This window comes from Erinaceus europaeus, chromosome 6, assembly GCF_950295315.1.
Source record: "Erinaceus europaeus chromosome 6, mEriEur2.1, whole genome shotgun sequence".
Classification (NCBI taxonomy): domain Eukaryota; kingdom Metazoa; phylum Chordata; class Mammalia; order Eulipotyphla; family Erinaceidae; genus Erinaceus; species Erinaceus europaeus.
This window is the reverse complement of record NC_080167.1, coordinates 44,402,990-44,423,138: the sequence shown is the minus strand read 5'-3', so window position 1 is coordinate 44,423,138 and position 20,149 is coordinate 44,402,990. Positions and strand designations below refer to the sequence as shown.

The window sequence follows — 20,149 nt, the reverse complement described above, 5'->3', positions numbered from 1 at the left end:
CCAAAACACCTAAGTCTATGTTCTATGTCCCATGAAACAAAGGACATCTAAATATGTACTTAAATTTATGAATGAGGGTACAAGCTACATATTTAATATAACTCTGATGGTAGAAAAATCAGTATTAAAAGATACTTGACAAAAAAAACAGAAACCTAAAAAAAACTAGAAAGAAGGGAAGAGAGACAGAGAGACACCTGCAGCACCACTTTGTTACTCTCAAAGCTGTCCTCCTGCAGGTGAGGATTGGGGGCTTTGAACACAGGTCCTCAAACACACTGTGCCATCCCCTGGCCCCTCATCGTTGAATCTGAAATTTGGCCATAGACTGACCTGAAATATTTTTTTTTTAGTTTTTACATAAACTTAACTTCTTTTTAAAAAATATTTATTTATTTATTCCCTTTTGTTGCCCTTGTTGTTTTATTGTTGTAGTTATTGTTGTTGTTATTGATGTTGTCATTGTTGGATAGGACAGAGAAATGGAGAGAGGAGGGGAAGACAGAGAGGGGGAGAGAAATACACCTGCAGATTGGCTTCCCCACCTGTAAAGCAACCCCCCTGCAGGTGGGGAGCCGGGGGCTCAAACTGGGATCCTTATGCCAGTTCTTGCACTTTGCACCACCTGTGCTTAACCCACTGCGCTACTGCCCGACACCCATAAACTTAACTTCTATCCAAACTGAGTCATCTTAGTTCTTAGTACTTATAGTACACTTATTTCACTCATCAATTTTGCCAATAAGCTGTCTATTAATCTCATACGAATTTCATAATTATATTTTATTATACGATGGCATAAAGTTAATGGCAGATAAGTTCCCTTCTATGTTTTGACATCACTTATCAGGTCTGTGAAGATAATACCTCAAGGAGGAGGAGATAGCATAATGATATTTATGCAAAGAAATTCTCAAGCCTGAGGCTTCAAGGTACCAGGTTTGATCCCCTGCACCATCATAAGCCAGAGATAAGCAGTGCCCTGATTAAAAAAATAAATACAATACCTGAGATTCACAGGATGATTCGGTATCTTCCTCTTCTCCAAATCCTAATGCTGGATTCATATCTATAGAATACATTTGCAGATAAACTAATGAGAATGTTTATTTTAAAGACATACATCAAGACTATATCCATTTGTGAATACTTCAATAAAGTATAATTAGTAGCAGAGAAGAACTCTAGAGGACTGAAGTATTTCTTAGGAAGGAAAAGATGGCAATTCCTGGAATAATTATGAAGGAATCCAGCAAGCTATATATACTTAAAGAAAATAGTTATTGTGTTTGCATGTCACACTCTAGATTTTTATACTATCCTTTAATCTTCAAAAAATAATAAAGTTGTATATATTCACTACCTTACCATATCTACTACTTTTGTGTTCTTCATCAGCACAGGTCAAGTTGTCATGATTTGTCTGCTGTGCGGAAGCACTGTCAGTGATATGGCTGCCACTCTTTTCATTTCTACATGCTTCCTTTGCTGTTTCTTCCTATAAAATCCAAACAAGAAGCCAGTTTCAGAATACCAGATTCATTCAATTGGTCACTAACTCAATCTGTAAGTAAGACCTAACAAATGCTTGCTTGCTTTATTTATTTGTTTGTTTCTTCATTTATTGGCACCAGGGTTATCACTGTGGCTTGGGGCTTGGGGCTTAGGGCTTGGTGCCTGTAGGAAAAATCCACTACTCCTCATGGCCATTGTTTACATTTTTTTTCTATTTTATTATATAGGACAGAGAGAATTTGAGAGGGAAGGGGAAGATGGAGAGGGAGAGAGACAACTGCAGATCTGCTTCACTGCTCATGAAGCTTTCCCCCTGCAGGTGGGAAGCAGGAGCCTTAGGTCCTTACACATGGCTACATATGTGCTCAGGCTGGTGTAAAAACACCCTGACCCCTCTATTTTTTATCCATCAGACTATAGCCACTAACCTGGAAGAAGCTGGCAATATAAATTAGAGGCAGATTCTGCCCAATAATCTTGTGAATGTAGAGATACATAAAAGCAAGTACCATTCACTATTTCTATAAGTGAGGTGGCTAGACTAGGAGTAGGGAAGAGAATAAGGCTACCAAAGAAAAAAAACCACGGTCAGTTGCATGATATTCCTATAGTTAATCTTGCAAAACTACAGGTTTGTGAGACATTTTTAAGTATATCATGATGCATGATGTAAGAAAGAAATATAGGGAGTCAGGCGATAGCATAGTGGGTTAAGCGCAGGTGGCGCTAAGTGCATGGACCGGCGTAAGGATCCCGCTTCGAGCCCCTGGCTCCCCACCTGCAGGGGAGTCGCTTCACAGCGGTGAAGCAGGTCTGCAGGTGTCTGTCTTTCTCTCCCCCTGTCTCTCTGTCTTCCCCTCCTGTCTCCATTTCTCTCTGTCCTATCCAACACCAATGACATCAATAACAACAATAATAACTACAACAATGATTAAAAAAAAAACAAGGGCAACAAAAAGGAAAATAAATATATATATATAATTTTAAAAAAGAAAAAGAAAGAAATATAAAGTTCTATTTTAACCTCCACATATCTTAGGCAGGGTGGCAGAGACCTGGCTGAGTGCACATGTTGCCATGCTCAAGGACCCGAGTCCAAGACCCTGCTCCCCACCTGTAGGGTAGGGGGCTTCACAAGGGGTAAAGCAGCAACGCAGGTGTCTCTCTTTCTCCTTCTCTATCTCCCCCTTCCCTCTTGATTTCTCTGTTTCTATGCAATAAATAAATAGTATTTAATAATAAAGTCCACATCTTAATATCCCGTCATAACACACAAATGAATTCCTATCTATCACATATATGATGGCAAATATAATCTAGCACAAAAATTAATGAAATGGGTTATCAGAATTGAAGACCAAAAAGTCTTCAAAGTGTTCATATTTATTCAGAAAGGTGCAAAATTCAAATGAGGAGACAGTAATGGACTAAAAATCAAATCAAAGGATTTCTGATTTTTACAAAGTCTTTCAGCTTTCTATTTAGGTATACTAACCATAATATTAAAAAGTTCATAAAATTTTTCCTGAGTGTAATATAAAATATATCCATTGCTGGATACAGTGTAAGAAATGAGAATCATTCCAGGGTTAGAAGATAGAGCACTGTGGTTTGTAATCAGACTTTCATGCCTGAAAGCTGAGGCCCCAAGTTCAGTCTGGCACCAGCATTGCACAGAGCTAAGTAGAGTTCCAATCTCTTTCTCTCTGTGTGTCTCTTTCTGTTTAGCTCATTAAAATAAAATAAATATTTAAAATAATCATCTCGCAAAAACAATTTTGCATACTCTGAAATATTTTACCTTATTAACCTGTAACCAATATTTATATTAGAAAAATAATCATAAGTTCTGATTTCATTTATTTATTGTGCCCATGTGTCCATTACATGAAGATATTGTTAGGAAAGATAAATCGGACTATCTCCAGGCAAAATTAATCACTGTTTCTTTAAAGAGTGCGGCAATTTAGAATCTAATTGCTCATTTCATGAGCAGAGATGGAGAACCTGGTTTATATAATAAGAAGTTGTAATTTATAAATGAACTCACTGTAATGTTTACTTATTTTTATTGCCAGGATGAACAGAATGCCCATACTAACGTTATACGACACCATAAGATAGATAAAGACATTAAGTATTTACAAAATATTAAGACTAGTTATGAACCACAAAAACAGAAGTGCCAAAAATGCATAACTCATAAAAAATCTGAAAAATCCTGAAACACTAAAATACCACCTTGTGTTATCTGTGAACACAGAATTTGTTCTAATCAATGGACTGGAATTCCACTAAACTTAAAAGAAATGAGGATTCATTTTTTTGTTAGTTCTTTATAAAAATAATCTATAGGTCATTCAACATTCTAAGCATTAAAAAAAAAAACTTCTTAAAAACTCAGAGCACTATTCAGTTTTAGCTTACTGTGGTGCTGGGGAGTGAACCTGGGCTTGTAGCCTCAAGCATGAAAGTCTTCTGCATATTACTATTGTGCTATCTCCCAGCCCAATAATCTGAGTAATTTTTTTCATTACATGGATTTCATATATTGAATTTAAAATAATTCTCATCTCACTTTATGATTTAGAGTCCCTGCTCTCTTAATAGTAATCTTATTATTACTTTTTAAATTTTAATATTATTATTTCTATTGTATTTTTATAATATTATTTCTTATGTCCTTTTTTTTTTTTTTACTCCAGGGTTATCTCTGGAGCTCAGTGCCTGCACTACAGATCCACTGCTCCTGGCAATCATTTTTTTTATATTTTATTTGACAGAATAGAGAGAAATTGAGAGGAGGAGGAGGAAAGAAAGACACATGCAGACCTGCTTCACCGCTAGTGAAGTATCCCACCTACAGGTGGGGAGTGGAGGTTCGAACTGGAATCCTTGTGCAGGGACTTGCACTTAGAACTGTGTGAGCTCAGCATGGGTGTGCCACTACCTGGCCCCTCTCTTACTCGTATGCATTCTATATACTCACTTTGCCTTGTTTGTTTGTTTGTTTTGCCTCCAGGGTTATTGCTGAGGTTTGTGTCTGCATTACGGATCCGCTGCTCCTGGTGGCCATTTTTTCCCCATTTTATTGGATAGGATGGAGAGAAATTAAGAGGGGAGAGGAAGATAGAGAAGGGGAGAGAAAGATTGATACCTGCAGACCTGATTTCACCACTTTTTTAACCGACTCCCCTGCAGGAGGGAGGCCGGGGACTTGAACCAGGATCCTTGCAGGTGTGTGAGTTTTATACTATGTGCACTTAACCCAATGTGCCACCATCCGACCCTCTTCACTCTGCCATTCTTAAATGAAAACTTCCCATTCACATTTCTTTTTATCTTTATGTTCATTTCTATATCTTGTCAAGTTTTCAGATTCTTTCCTTTAATAGTGGCATATTAAAGAACTGTTCATTCTCACCCATCATTCCAAAGATCATTCCTGCACCTACATCTCTCTTCTTACACTTATTTTCAATTATGACCTGCATGATACACATTTATTCTTAGGATCTTTTGCACAATTACAAGAATCAGGGTGGTGAAATATTATGTAAATGGTAGTAAAAAGTATGGGTCATTTTTTAAATGACTTACATTTGTGAGACCACAGATGACTGAAGAGTTGGGAGGATGCTGAACAGTGGAGCAATCAGATGATGGAATGTCAGGATGAGGAATTTCCTGGACTGATGATGGCTTGAGAACGGTTTCAATCTCATCATCAATTTCATCCTCAAAACTAATGTCCTCGAGTACAATTCTATTTTCCACTCCCGTGGTGTTACAGTTTGCTCCGACTGTAGTAAATCAAAGTAAAAAGTACATAAAAATGCATGTGGTCCTGTTAACTATTAAGCTCAAGCAAAAAGCACTAAAATCGTGGGCCCCTAGGAACATACCTAAAATAGACTTCCTAGTTCCTTTCCACCCTAAAATCCCTACTTTCACCTATTCTATCCCTACTTCCTGGTTCTTACTTATTAAGCATTTTGTCCTGCCTCATAACTTTCTGCTTTTCAGACACCAAGTAGCAGATACTACTGTGAGTCCACCCTGAACTCCATGGGACCTCACCAATGTGCCCTGGAACCTCACCCCTCCAGAATCCTACCCCACTAGGGAAAGACAGAGATAGGTTGGGGGTGTGGATCTACCTGCCAATGCCCATGTCCAGTGAAGAAGCAATTACAGAAACCAGACCTCCTACCTTCTACACCCCAAAAGGTAGCCAGGCAGTGTTGCACCTGACTAAGTGCACATAATACTAAGTACAAGGACCCACATAAGGATCCAGGTCTGAGTCCGCAGCTCCCCACTTGCAGGGGAAGCAGGTCTGCAGGTGTCTTTTTCTCTCCCTCTCAATCTCCCCATCCCCTCCCAATTTCTCTCTGTCCTATCCAGTGAAAATGAAAAGGAAAAAAAAAGGGTCACCAGGAGCAATGGATTCATAGTGCAGGCATTGATCACCAGTGATATCCCTGGAGGATGAAAAAAATAATAAAGAATTTTGGCCCATACTCCCAGAGGGGGAGAAATGTCAGGGGAAGATGACTAGAGGACTCTGAAGTCCAATTCCACCAGGACCCTGAGAGGGGAGAGGGAAAAAGGAAAGACATGGAAGTAGTAATAGGTATAGTAGTTGTGACTTAAAATGGAAGATAAATGGGGAAAATATAGATAGACAAATAGATAGAAAGATGGTAGATAGATAGATAGATAGATAGACAGACAGACAAAGAAGTAATAGTCAACTTATACCTGTGACCTTAGAAGAACCATTACAATTTCCAGTGGAGAGAAAGGGGACACAGAACTCTGATGGCGGTGGGAATGGTGTGGGATTGTACCCTTGTCATTTTGTAATTTTGTTAATTACTAGTAAAAAAAATACACGTGATCTTAGATCTGGGAGTAGCACGAGAGTGAAGAGCCTTCAAATTGCTTACTCTTTTCTTTAAACTGATGAAAAGCAGACCATTGCTGTGCTAAGCTGGGTTCCAGGCAAGTCTAGGAAAAAAATACTAGGTTTAAGAACAAATACCATATTTGATTTTAATAAAGAATTATGATATCCATCACCGCTATATGGCTGAGGACAGCCTTACAGTTATTCAAATATAATTCAAATCCCAATTCTGTCTCATAGAATAGGAATTTCTGAAGATGGTATTAACAGCCCCCAAATGTTACTTATATTGCTGGGTTTTTTTTTTCCTTCCAAAGCTACTGAGTTCTGAATTACAATGGTGCCAGACACTAAACTTGGGATCTTGGAACCTCAGGCAAGAAAGCTTTCTGCATAACATTATGCAGTCTTCAAGGCCCCCTTCATTACCACTCAGCTGATTTTTATATAAATAAAATCAGGCTAGGAGTCAGGTGGTAGCACAGCAGGTTAAGCGCAAGTGGCACAAAAACGCAAGGACTGGTACAAGGATCCTGGTTAGAGCCCACGGCTCCCCACCTGCAGGGGAGTCACTTCACAAGAGGTGAAGCAGGTTTGCAGGTGTCTATCTTTCTCTCCCCTCTCTATCTCCCCTTCTCTCTCCATTTCTCTCTGTCCTATCCAAGAACAATGACATCAATAACAACAATAATAACTACAACAATAAAACAAGGGCAACAAAAGGGAATAAATAAATAAATAAGTTAAAAAATAAGTAAAACCAGGCTATACGTTTTATTATTCTCTATACCAAAACAACCCAAAACAAGAATGTATTCTTCAGTAGTATTAAAGTATTGTTGAAAAAGATAACCTTGAGAAAATTAATTACATTTGATGTTTTGAAACAGGTTTATCTGATCTATAGCAAGAATGATATCTCTCTTTTCTCTTTTATTTATAAAAAGGGAACACTGACAAAACCATTGGATAAGAGGGGTACAACTCCACACAATTCCCACCACCAGAACTCCATATCCCATTCCCTCCCCGGATAGCTTTCCTATTCTTTAACCCTCTGGGAGTATGGACCCAAGGTCACTGTGGGATGCTGAAGGTGGAAGGTCTGGCTTCTGTAATTGCTTCCCCACTGAACATGGGCATTGACAGGTTGATCCATACTCCCAGCCTGTCTCTCTCTTTCCCTAGTGGGGCAGGATTCTGGGGAATCGGAGCTCTAGTACATATTGGTGGGGTTGTCTGACCAGGGAAGTCTGGTTGGCATCATGCTAGCATCTAGAACCTGGTGGCTGAAAAGAGAGTTAACATATAAAGCCAAACAAACTGTTGACTAATCATGAACCTAAAGGCTGGAGTAGTGCAGATGAAGAGTTGGGGGGGGGGGTTTCTCCATTTTGTAGATAGCTAGTAGGCATATTTTAGTTATATTCTAAAGGGCCTGTGGCTATACTACTTTTTTTTCCCCCCAAGCCTGAAATCTGATATGCAGGTGGATCCAAGTTATTGTCTGGGGAGATGATGTCATGGCTGGAAAAAGAACGATCTCTTTTAGGGAAAACTGTTGAGAGTTTTGATTTACTAGTGACTTATTTAGATGAGCAGGAATTTTAACAGTAAGTTGCTTCTGTTCTGTTTGTTTTTTTTTTTTTTTTTTTTTAAAAAGAAACGGAAAAAAAGCTAAAGACATATGGTTACTTAAAGTAGTTCCTTTCAGGAAGAGAACAGAATGAATAAGTTGTATGGGGCAATGTTAACTAATAAGAGTTACACACAAATACTAGAGGCTGGGTGGTGTCACACCCAGCTGAGTGCACATACTACCAAGCTCAAGGACCTGGGTTAGAGCCCCTGCTCCCCACCAGCCAGTGGGAAGCTTCATCAGCAGTGAAGCAAGTATGTAGATGTCTGTGTTTCTCTTTCCCACTCTCTCTCTCTCCTCTCTCAATTTCTCTGTCCTATTAAATAAAATATGAAAAAAGGAGAAAGAGAGAGAAAGAGAGACATGGAGGAAGGTAGAATGGAAGGAAGGACCAGGCAGTGGCGCACCTGGTTGAGTGCACACAGTAAAGTGTACAAGGACCCAGATTCAAGCCCCTGGTCCCCACCTGAAGGGGAAAGTTCATGAGTGGTGAAGTAGGGTTGTAGCTATCTTTCTGTCTCTCTCTTTCTCTACCTCCCTCTCCCCTCTCAATTTCTGTCTTTAGCCAATAAATAAATATGTTTTAAGAGAAATAAGGAAGGAAGGGAGGGAGGGAGGGAGCGGAGGAAGATAGGAGAAAAGAAAAGAAAGGGTGCAAGGAGACAGATTCGAGCCCCAGAAAAAACCTTGGTGGCAATTAAAAAAAAAAGTTACACCCAAATACTAAAAAGAAACTAACTTCAATGAAGGAAAACTAATCTCCCAAGAGTACACTTTACCTTGGGTTCAAATAGAAGGTCATCATTTGATGTAGGCCAGGAATCATCAGTGTCAGCTTTCACGGAAAGACTTAAAAGACACATAATAGAAATGAGTGATTTCAAAGCTGTGTTCTAAAAGATCAAGAAAAAGGCTTACTGTATATTTTAAATCAAGTTTTTCATATATTCAATAATTAGAATCAGGTTTTTGTCTTAAGTAAATCTTTGAGATTTCAACTTTGCCCCCCTCTCTCCCAACCTATAAAGTTTTCACTAAACATTCATTCAGGTAATGATATCCCTGGTTGAGCAAACATGCTACAATGCCCAAGAAACCAGATTCAAGACCCCAGCCCCCTCCTGCAAAAGGGAAGTTTCACCAGTGCTAAAGAAGTTTTTTTTCACCCTTTCTATTTCCACTTACCTCTCAATTTCTGTCTCCAAAAAACAACTTCATTTTCAATTCCCATCAAAAAAAAAAAAGTGACAAGTAAATATTGCCAGTTTACAAACAGTTTTTCACCAAGAATTTGGATGTCAAGTAATGGCTGGCATGATTTTTATGTCTGACCAAGAACTACTAAGATGACCTAAAACAAGGTGGAAAAATACCTTCTACCTTTTCTATACTGCCTGTGTTGGTTCTAAACTAGTCTCTGCAAGTAAAAAAAAAAAAAATGGCCATCAGGTTGCATCAGTTTAGTCATATGTGGGAGCTGGGTTAACGTCCTGACTATCTCATGGAGCACCTGTACAAGGGAGCTTTGTGAGCAGTGCTGTGGTTTCTCTCTCTCTCTCTCTCTCTCTCTCTCTCTCTCTCTCCACCTCTATTAAAAAATAGTCTTCCTGGAGTAGTAGAATCCGTCAGGTGTAAGGAAGCAATGATCCAGGTGGCAGAAAAATAAAGGAGCCTTGTTTTTTCAGTATTAAAAAACACAGATGAGGGGGCTGGGTGGTGGCATACCTGGTTGAGTGCACATTACAATGCGCAAGGACCCTGGTTCGAGTCCCCAGTCCCCACCTGCAGAGGGAAAGCTTTGCCAATGGTAGTGTTGCAGGTTTCTCTCTATCTATCTATCTCTCTCTCTCTGTCTCTCTCTTTCCTCCCTCTCTCCCTCTCTCCCTATCACTCTCTTCCCTCGTTTGGGTATCTCTATCCAATAAATAAATAAATATAATAAAAAAGATTATACCTAAAATAGACCTACTAGCTTTTCTAAAACAGAGACCCCAAATCTTCATCTGCAATATCCCTGCCTTTAGGTTCATGATTAGTCAACAATTTGTTCTGCTTTATATCTTAACTCTTTTTCAGCCACCAGCTTCCATATGCTACCATGATGCCAACCAGACTTCCCTGGGTAGACGACCCCACCAATATGTCCTGGAACCTCATCTCCCCAAAGCCCTGCTGCACTACGGAAAGAGAGAGACAGGCTGGGAGTACTAATCAACCTGCCAATGTCCATGTTCAGCGGGGAAGCAATTGCAGAAGCCAGACCTTCCACTTTCTGCACCCCATAATGATCCTGGGTCAATACTCCCAAAGGGATAAAGAATAAGAAAGCTATTGGGGAGGGGATGGGATACAGAGTTCTGGTAGTAGGAGCTGTGTGGAACTGTACCCCTCTATCCTATGGTCTTATCAAAATTTCCATTTTACAAATAAAAATTTTTAAAAAAAAAGGAATTTTAACTTCCTGAATTGATCTTCTGTGAAATTGTATCATCACCCAGTGACACAAAGGTCCCTATCAGTCTATCCTGAGGGCTGAGGGAATGGATTCAGCAGTCAGGCAGGTTAGTGATCTATTCGTTGGGCAACTACTGAGGGGCATGGAGATATGATGGGTCAATTTATCAAGCTCCCTGAATCATGGCTGCCTAAATAGGAGGAGGAGGAGGAGAGAGATGGGAGGGGGGAAGGAGGAAAGAAAAGCTTTAAAGGCTTAGTGGCATTGCAAAGTTATTGTGATAAATACAAGATATATCAGCTGTTAAACATAGTATCTAAACTAGTCATGTAATTGACACTTTTTAATTCGCTTTTTTCTACATTCCACTGATTAACATATAAGTCTTTCATCTTTTCTTTTTCTTTCTTTTTTTATCATGTATAGGATTTCACTGTTGTGTGCAGACTTTTTCACACACACAGAGAGAGAGAGAGCGGGAAACAACTGCACTGCAGCTTCCTTCAATGTGGTGTTTAAACTTGAGTCACACACATAGCAAGACAAGCAAACAATTCAAGTGAGTTATTATGCTGACCCTACATATACTTCTTGACTGATAAAATCCTACCTGCTCAAAGAGCTTTCTTTAGACTTCTCTCCTCCTAAAGAAAAGAAAATACAAATACAGGATATTAATAATGTACAACTGCTACTTGACTAGAGAGATATCTTTAGGAACACATCCTGAGATGATGAGACCGTGAATCGTGAGTGGGCAACTAGTGGGACGTTAATCCACCGAAAGCTCTTATGCTCCCACTTTTACATTCATCAAAGGCAAGGAAAGAAGAAACATATAACATGTGAAACATATTAACATATTTAAAATCTTTCTTATATTTATAAAGCTGTATTACATGGTTATTTTAGATTTTGTGACTAGTGAAATGACTTTATAAAAATAAAAATACTGATTCATTTTTAAAAGTACCTAAAATTTATTTAGTTAGTAACTAGGAAAGTTAAATCATGGGTGTTGGGTGGTAGCACAGCGGGTTAAGCGCATATGGCGGTTCGAGCTCCCAGCTCCCCACCTACTTGGAGTCACTTGACAGGTGGTGAAGCAGGTCTGCAGGTGTCTATCTTTCTCTCCCCCTCTCTGTCTTTAATAATGACAACAACAAGGGCAACAAAATGGGAAAAATAGCCTCTGGGAACAGTAGATTCATAGTGCAGGCACCCAGACCCAGCACCCTAGAGGCAAAAGAAAAAAGAAAGGAAGTTAAATCATTATGGAATGAAAAGTACACAATTTGGTGTATTGCACCAAAATAGAGGACTCTAGGGTAGAGGGGAGTGCTCAGATCCTGGAACGTGATGGCGAAGGAAGACCTACGTGGGAGGTTAGAGTATTAAGTGGAAAACTGAGAAATGTTGTTCATGTACTAACTACTATATTTTACTGTCAGCTATAAACCATTAATCCCCCCAATAAAGAAAATCAAAAAGTAAAGTACACACAATATGCACATTGGTATTTTCATTCATTATCAAAAATTACTTATTTACCTGTGGTTATACAATAGGACCGCTGGGAGCTGGGTGGTAGAACAGCGGGCTAAGTGCACATGGTGCAAAGCACAAGGGCTGGCATAAGAATCTCAGTTCCAGCCCACAGCTCCCCACTTGCAGGGGGTCACTACACAAGCGGTGAAGCAGGTCTGTAGGTGTCTATCTCTCCTCCTGTCTTACCCTCCTCTCTCCACTTCTCTCTGTCCTATCCAACAACAACAACAGCTGTGATAACAACACACAACTGTAACAAGCCCAACAAAATGGGGACAGTGGATTCGTAGTGCAAGCACGAAGTCCCAGCAATAACCCTGGAGGCAAAAAAAAAAAAAAGTACAATAGGACAGCCAAAATTTAGCCCATTATCTGAAGTCTTACCTTGAGAGTTATTTTGAGAATTATTTTTAATTGCTTGTCCCACTTTGTCTTGAGAAAGTCTTTGATAATTGCTATATATAAAAGAAGATGGGAAATAATGTTACTACTCTAGCACAGATGTGAGTAGCATTTAATTCTTAGAATATTTGGCATGTGACGTGCCACGAGTTGAGGGCTGTATAGCTCGTGTATTTAGTGTCTAGAGTTAGCTGGACATTATGGAAAGTGTCTTAATTCAGAAGGCCTAGTCTATGACCAATACTATATGCTACAGAAAAAGTCACTTTCTTCAGCTCAGCCTTTCTCTATTAAGCAGAGATCTGACTGATTCATCTAACAAGGTTGTCAGGAGATGTAATTAGACAGTATATTCCCCCACATGCTTACCAAAAATAGAAAAACAATGGAACAGTTTCATTCTGAAGTTTACTGCTGAAATGATCTTGAAATTTCAAATACAATCAATTGTGTATCTAGATAGATCCTAACATTCAAACATTAGCATTTTCAGAAAAAGTTATTGATGGTGATTAGCTGCACTTTCTTTCAGTTTGAAATTCAAAGCATCTCAGCTGGTTTATAACTGATGAAAGAATTCATTTATAAAAATAATCACTAACTAAAACAGCTTACTTGCCCCTATCAGTTTCTAATGGCTCCAAGAGCAGAAACAGAAGTTAGGAGCCAGGAGGTAGCATAGTCACGAGGGTGCACAGGTTACAAGGTTCAAACCCATGGTCTTCACAATCAGGGGAAAATCTCACAAGTTGTGAAGCAGTGCTGCAGGTGTCATGTCTCTCTGCCCCCTCTGCCTCTCCCTTTCCTCTCAATTTCTCTCTGCCTCTATCCAGTTAATAAGTAGTTCTTAAAGTAAACTTAAAAAATAAAGAAGCCATGGTGGTGAACTTGGCTAAGTGCACATGTTACAATATACAAGTCCCCATCTTCACCTGCGAATGGTAAAGCAGTGCTGTAGGTGTCTCTGTCTCTATCCCTATCTCCCTCTCCCCTCTCAATTTCTGGCTGTCTCTATCCAATAAATAAAAATATATATATATAAGAAAAAGAAGCCAAATACGACTCTGACTACCACTATTTCTTCTTTACTAAGTCAACTCTGACACAGCAGGTCTTTAATAGAATAATGTTAAATCTCTATGTTCACCTCCTATTAAATTGGGAGACAGAATGTCCCTACTATAGTACATGGATGCTGATGAATCAGGGCTTGGAATAACTTTCCTAATATCAACTAACCTAATTTATTTATTTATGTACACACACACACATACACACATATCAGTGTTATTATTGGGGCTTGGTGCCTGCACTATGAATCTATCACTCCTGGCAATACCAACCTTTTTTCCATTTTTTTCTTTCTATTTTTATTTGACAGAACAGAAAGAAATTGAGAGGGGGGAGAGGAGATAGAGAGGGAGAAAGAAAGATAGATATCTGCAAGCCTGCTTCATGGCTCATAGAGCATCCGCCCTGAGGGTGGGGAGCAGGGGCTCAAACTTGGTTCTTTATGCACAGTGATATGTGCTCTTAACCAGATGCACCACCACCTGACCCCCTGTATGCAAGTATTTTGTCACCATGGTTATCAATGGGGCTCGGTGCCTGCACAAAGACTCCACCATTCCTGGTGGCCTCATTATTATTGTATAAATATATATATATATACATATATATATATGTATATATATATATATATATATATATATATATGAGACAGAAAAATAGAGAGGAAGAGTGAGAAGAAAAGAAGGGAAAAAGGAAGAGAGATCCTTGCCAACTGCTTTACCTCTGGTGTATCATGGCCTCTTGTTAATGGACAGAGGAGTTACAATAGCACACTGATATTACAGAGCTATTGTGATGAAGACATGACTGAATAATGATAAGCACTTGAGACAGTATCTACCAAAGTGAAATAATCATCACACATCAATCAATACATTTGTTTCTCATCCCCTCATTAATATATACTATATCTATCCATAAAATCCTACCTGTTCAAAGAGGTTTCTGCAAGCATAGCCACTCCTGAACAAAAAATACATATATGACAGATTAAATACTAGAAAAATACAAAATATTGATTATATACACTGATGCTTTGATAGAAACATTTGAGGGGGCGGGGAGGTAGTGCAGCGAGTTAAGCACACATGGAACGAAGCACAAGGACCTGCATAAGGATCCCAGTATGCGCCCCAGTTCCCCACCAGCAGGGGGGTCGCTTCACAAGCAGTGGAACAGGTCTACAGGTCTTTCTCTCCCCCTCTCTGTATTCCCCTCCTCTCTCCATTTCTCTCTGTCCTATCCAACAACAACGGCATAAGATGGGTAGTGGAGCAGGTTAAGCGCACATAGCGGAAAGCACAAGGACAGCACAATGATCCCAGTTTGAGCCCCCGGCAACCCATTTGCAGTGAGGTCGCTTCACAAGCGGTGAAGCAGGTCTGCAGGTGTCTTTCTCTCGCCTTCACTATCTTCCCCTCCTCTCTCAGTTTCTCTCTGTCCTATCCAACAATACCGACAGCAATAACAACAGCAATAATAAAAACAACGATAAACAACAAGGGCAACAAAAGGGGAAAAAAATAGCCTCCAGGAGCAGTGGATGTGTAGTTCAGGCACCGAGCCCCAGCAATAACCCTGGAGGTTAAAAAAAAAAAAAAAGACTTGAGAATACATACCAGAAGATGATAAGAGCAAAATACTAAACACACTAATGTGCTAAGAAATTTTTTTTCTTTGCCTCCAGGGTTATTGCTGGGGCTCGGTGCCTGCACTACAAATCCACTGCTCCTAGAGGCTATTTTTTTCCCCTTTTGTTGCCCTTCTTGTTTATCATTGTTATTATTACTGTTGTTATTGCTGTCAATGTTGTTGGGTAGGACAGAGAGAAACTGAGAGAGGAGGGAAAGACAGAAGGGGGAAGAGAAAGACAGACACCTTCAGACCTGCTTCACCTCTTGTGAAGCAACCTCCCTGCAAGCCTGGAGCCAGGGGCTCTTACTGGGATCATTGTGCCTGCCCTGTGCTTAGCGCCATGTGCGCTTAACCCACTGCACTACCACCCAGCCCTGCTAAGAACATTTATGACCACGCCATTACATTTATCAAATGCAAGAGAAGAATGGTCTTTATCCAAATGTGGAACCTACAAGTAATCCTTGTTCTACTCTTTCTCTGTGTCTCTCATTCTTTTTAAAATAAATAATAAAAGCACTGGCCTGGGAAGGTCATACTTGTTCAATGTCTAAATGTTATATGAGATAATAAAATAAAAATTAAAAGTATCAAAATTAATATCAAAAATTATTCTTTTTTTCATGTGTAAAGGGTCACCAATCATGACTCAGCACCTGAACTCTTACCTTGATTGTTATTTTGAGAAGAAAAGTTTGTCATCTTCTCCGTTAAATATTCAGAAATTAGCTTGTGATTGCTATGCAGAATAAAGGCAAGAAGCATTATTAATACATCAATACTGATCAATATTAATAATGAAATGAAACACGTTTACGTTCTTGGGAATATCTCGTATATTGTCTGAGATAATATCAACTCTTAATTATTCTATTTATTTCAAATTTGCTACTTTTAACATTTGTTGAAGCACACAAATATTAAGAAGAAAGACTAAGGTGATGTCATCATGAAATGAGGGCAAGGCAGCTCAGTAAACTGATCAGAGTTAGTTGCATCTAGTGGAAAGTGCTTGAATGCAAACAAAAAAAAATCCAGGAGGTTGGGCAGAAGCACAGCGGGTTAAGCGCAGGTGGTGCAAAGAGCAAGGACAGGCACAAGGATCCCGGTTCCAGCCCCCGGCTCCCCAGGGGAGTCACTTCACAGGTGGTGGAGCGGGTCTGCAGGTGTCTACCTTTCTCTCCCCCATCTGTCTTCCCCCATCTCTCTCCATTTCTCTCTGTCCTATCCAACAATGAACGACATCAACAATAACAATATTAACCACAACAAGGCTGCAACAACAAGGGCAACAAAAGGGGAAAAAATGGCCCCCAGGAGCGGTGGATTCAGGGTGCAGGCACCGAGCCCAGCAATAACCCTGGAGGCAAAAAAAAAAATCCAGCTCTATAAAATATAGATGCTTTCTCCTGGTAAAGTCACTTCTTTTTTATTTAAATTCTTCCCTAGAAAACATGGCTCTGACTGCCTTCTTTCACAAGGACTTAAGAGATAGTCAGATAAAGAGATCGTAGAAGAGATAAGAGAATAAGAGAATATTCACACACTCCAAAACATTCAGATAAAGAGTAAAGTGATGGAATAAATTTTCTCATGAACTTTATTGCTAAAGCCACTTCAGAATTCCAAATAAAATCAGTGTATATTTTTAAAATCAGTCTTAACTTCGAAAAGAAAATGCTACAGTGTTGATGACTACTCTATCCTTATGGTTATATATATATCTTATTTCACTAAATACAAGGACTTAAGAGACTGGGTGGTGGCATACCTTCTTGAGCGTATATGCTACAGTTCACAAAGACCTGAGTTCAAGCCCCCAGTTGCTATCTGCAGAAGGAAAGCTTCACAAATGGTGAAGCAGTGCTACGAGTGTCTCTCTTTCTCTCCCCCCTCTGTGTCCTCCTCCCTCTCTCAATTTCTCTTTGTCTCTATCAACTAAATAAATAAATATGTTAAATATTTAAAAAGAATGAATGAGTGAATAAAATTTTTAAAGAATACAAGGACATAGTTGTCCACTATGATTTTAGATAATCACTCCAAAAGAAAATATCCAAGGTATAAAACTTAGTTTGGATGACCACTACTCCTTCTCTAACTACACAAACTCTAAACTAGCAGATATTTATTTGGATTTTAATTAATTCCTATGCTCAACTCTGACTGGTGTGGGAGATATAACTCTTCTGTTATAATACATGGATATTGGTAAGCCATGGACCAGGCTAGATTTTCCTTTTTTAAAAATATTTATTTATTTTTATTTATTCCCTTTGGTTGCCCTTGTTGTTTTATTGTTGTAGTTATTATTGTTGTTATTGATAACATTCTTGGATAGGATAGAGAGAAATGGAGAGAGGAGGGGAAGACAGAAAGGGGGAGAGAAAGACAGACACCTGCAGACCTGCTTCACCGCCTGTGAAGCAACTCCCCTGTAGGTAGGGAGCCGGGGGCTCAAACCGGGATCCTTGTGCTGGTAATTGAGCTTTGCTCCACGTGTGCTTAACTCACTACGCTACCGCTGACTCCCCAGGCTAGCTTTTCTAATGCCCATTAGCCTACTTTATTACTAGATATTGATTCAAAATGACTTCCTTATGAGGAGGAACCTGAAAATATTTTTAAATGAAGCAGGTTACTAGTCTCTTGGGAAGTTTCCATTATTATGGAAAACTGATCATTCAGAAGGTCAAACAATTCTAGAATTCCAGGCATGTTGGCACCCACTGCTATGGGTAGGATAATATGGAACTTTCCGTGACAAATGGGAAGGTCCTCTATAAGATATAAAATAGCCTTGAGGTAGATAGTAGTCATAAAGGAGAAAGAAAGGGATAAATTCTTGTTAGTTAGACCAAGGCTATTATTTTCAAACTCTCTGGAAATAGTGATTTGTTCTTTCAAAAAAAAGTTCTATCCAAAGAAAAAGAATCAAGATCTTGAAAGTATGAAGTAAAAGGCAAAGAAATGGACTAAACATGAGGCTTCAGGGTGAACAGGGAAGGGTGGTACAGCTAAGTCTTGGAGGCCTGCTCCCAGAGTAGGATACTGATGTAAGCCAATAGCTGCGAACACATGTATATGTATGTGAGCTTTTTAAAGTTATAAGTTCAAGTCTATGCATTAAGTTCTGTCACTTGGGGAGTCAGTAGCATAGCAGGTTAAGCGCACGTGACGCAAAGCCCAAGGACTGGCGTGAGGATCCCAGTTCAAGCCCCCGGCTGCCCACCTGCAGGGGAGTCGCTTCACAAGCGGTGAAGCAGGTCTGCAGCTGTCTATCTTTCTCTCCCCCTCTCTGTCTACCCCTTCTCTCCATTTCTCTGTCCTATCCAACAACGACGACATCAATAACAACAACAATAATATCTACAACAATAAAACAACAAGGGCAACAAAAGGGAATAAATAAATAAATATTTTTTTAAATTCTGTCTATTAAGGAACCCGGGTCAGCAAGGACTTCTAGGGAGTCTAGCAGGACCAAACTAGAGAGCCAGCGTCAACAGCAATGCTGCAGAGACAGAAACACTGTAAACAAGAGAATGATCAGAATGTCCTTCCTGAAATGTCCCTCCTGAAACCTGTCCTTTGGATTCAGGGAACTCTTGAGTTTCTAGAAGTATTCAGATTGAAAAGTAGAGGAGAGGGGCAGAAAGAGGAGAAATCGAAGATTTTTATGCTAAACTAAAGATGTCAAGACTCAAATAGACAGTCAGAAATGCATGTGACATGGTTTTATACCCTCTATAAAATGGATGTTAGGATCTTAAAGATAAAAGTCTACAAGTCCTGGTATGATAAACTCTGTGCCCATCAATACTTCTCAACAGTCTAGGCCTTTTGCTTGAACTAAATCACCATGTCAGAATGGCGTGAATCTATGAAATCTCACCCACTACATAAGAGGGAATTTGTTTAAACTTTTATTAGTAAACACTGGCATTTGAATATAAACACTTTTTCTACCACCAGGGTTATTGCTGGGGCTCGGTGCCAACACTATGAATCCACCGCTCTGGGTGGCCATTTTTTTCCTTTTTCTTATTTTTTATTCTCTTTTTAATTGGGTAAAACAGAGATACTTTGAGAGGAGATGGGAAGATGGAAAGAGAGAGAGAAAGAAAGACACCTGTAGATCTATTTTACCCCTCTTTGAAGCATCCCCCCAATAGGTGGGGGATGGGGCTTGAACATGGTAACAAGCACACTTAACCAGGTGCAGCACCACTTAGTCCCCCTGAACACTTACATTTTAAAGCCATAGTGAGCAGCATGGTCTTTGGCAGTCTGTCCAGAGGCATCTTGACAAAAGACGCTGACTCCTTGTTGAAGAAGAAGTCTGATGATGTCCGGGGCTTCAATGCTCACAGCAATCATGAGGGAAGTTCTAAAGGAGCAGTTAGGCAGCTTCACACTTGAAAACTTTCATGAAGTTATTTAAATAACCAGTGTTATCTACTCTCGCAAGATCATCTTGTCTTTTTGTGTAGACTTGATTATTTGCAAGTACAAGTGATTATCTTTATAAATTACCTCCACTGCAAAAAAGAAACCTCTTTTCCCACTGGAACATTACACAGTGGAATTTTTCCATTAAGAATCCTTTGATGGGGCTGGAGAGATAGCATGATTGTGCAAAAATATTTTAATGCCTGAGGCTCTGAGGTCCCAGGTTCAGTCCCCAGCACTACCATAAACCACAGCTAAGTAGTACTCTAGACTAGCTCTCTCTTCTCTTCTCATCCCTCATTAAAATAAATAAAATATTTTAAAGTGTCCTTCAATGGGAAAGAAATCATGCTGAAGTTTTATCTGAAACAGCTGAAAAATTATATCAAGAATTCTTCATTTCTTTCTTTATCTGATAAATGGTATTTATTTCATATCAGATAAATACAGAGAGGTAGAGAAAGAGAGGGAGGGAGAGAGAGAGAGAGAGACAGAGAGAGAGAGAGAGACTCCAGCACTG

At 39.5% G+C, this 20,149-nt stretch overlaps 1 protein-coding gene across 2 annotated transcripts in view; it reads right to left on the bottom strand.

Moving 5' to 3' along the window:
- The window catches only part of LOC103124129 (uncharacterized), a 79,202-nt gene that overhangs the window by 19,845 nt on the left and 39,208 nt on the right, over positions 1-20,149 (bottom strand). For both annotated transcript variants that reach the window (XM_060192102.1, XM_060192103.1), the window contains exons 13-22: positions 19,430-19,567; positions 15,846-15,916; positions 14,472-14,505; positions 12,454-12,524; positions 11,132-11,165; positions 8,846-8,915; positions 6,468-6,528; positions 5,116-5,318; positions 1,369-1,498; positions 1,008-1,069 (exon numbers count right to left, since the gene is read on the bottom strand). In XM_060192102.1, coding sequence (XP_060048085.1) covers positions 1,008-1,069; positions 1,369-1,498; positions 5,116-5,318; positions 6,468-6,528; positions 8,846-8,915; positions 11,132-11,165; positions 12,454-12,524; positions 14,472-14,505; positions 15,846-15,916; positions 19,430-19,567 — 874 coding nt within the window. The remainder of the gene's footprint in view (positions 1-1,007; positions 1,070-1,368; positions 1,499-5,115; positions 5,319-6,467; positions 6,529-8,845; positions 8,916-11,131; positions 11,166-12,453; positions 12,525-14,471; positions 14,506-15,845; positions 15,917-19,429; positions 19,568-20,149) is intronic.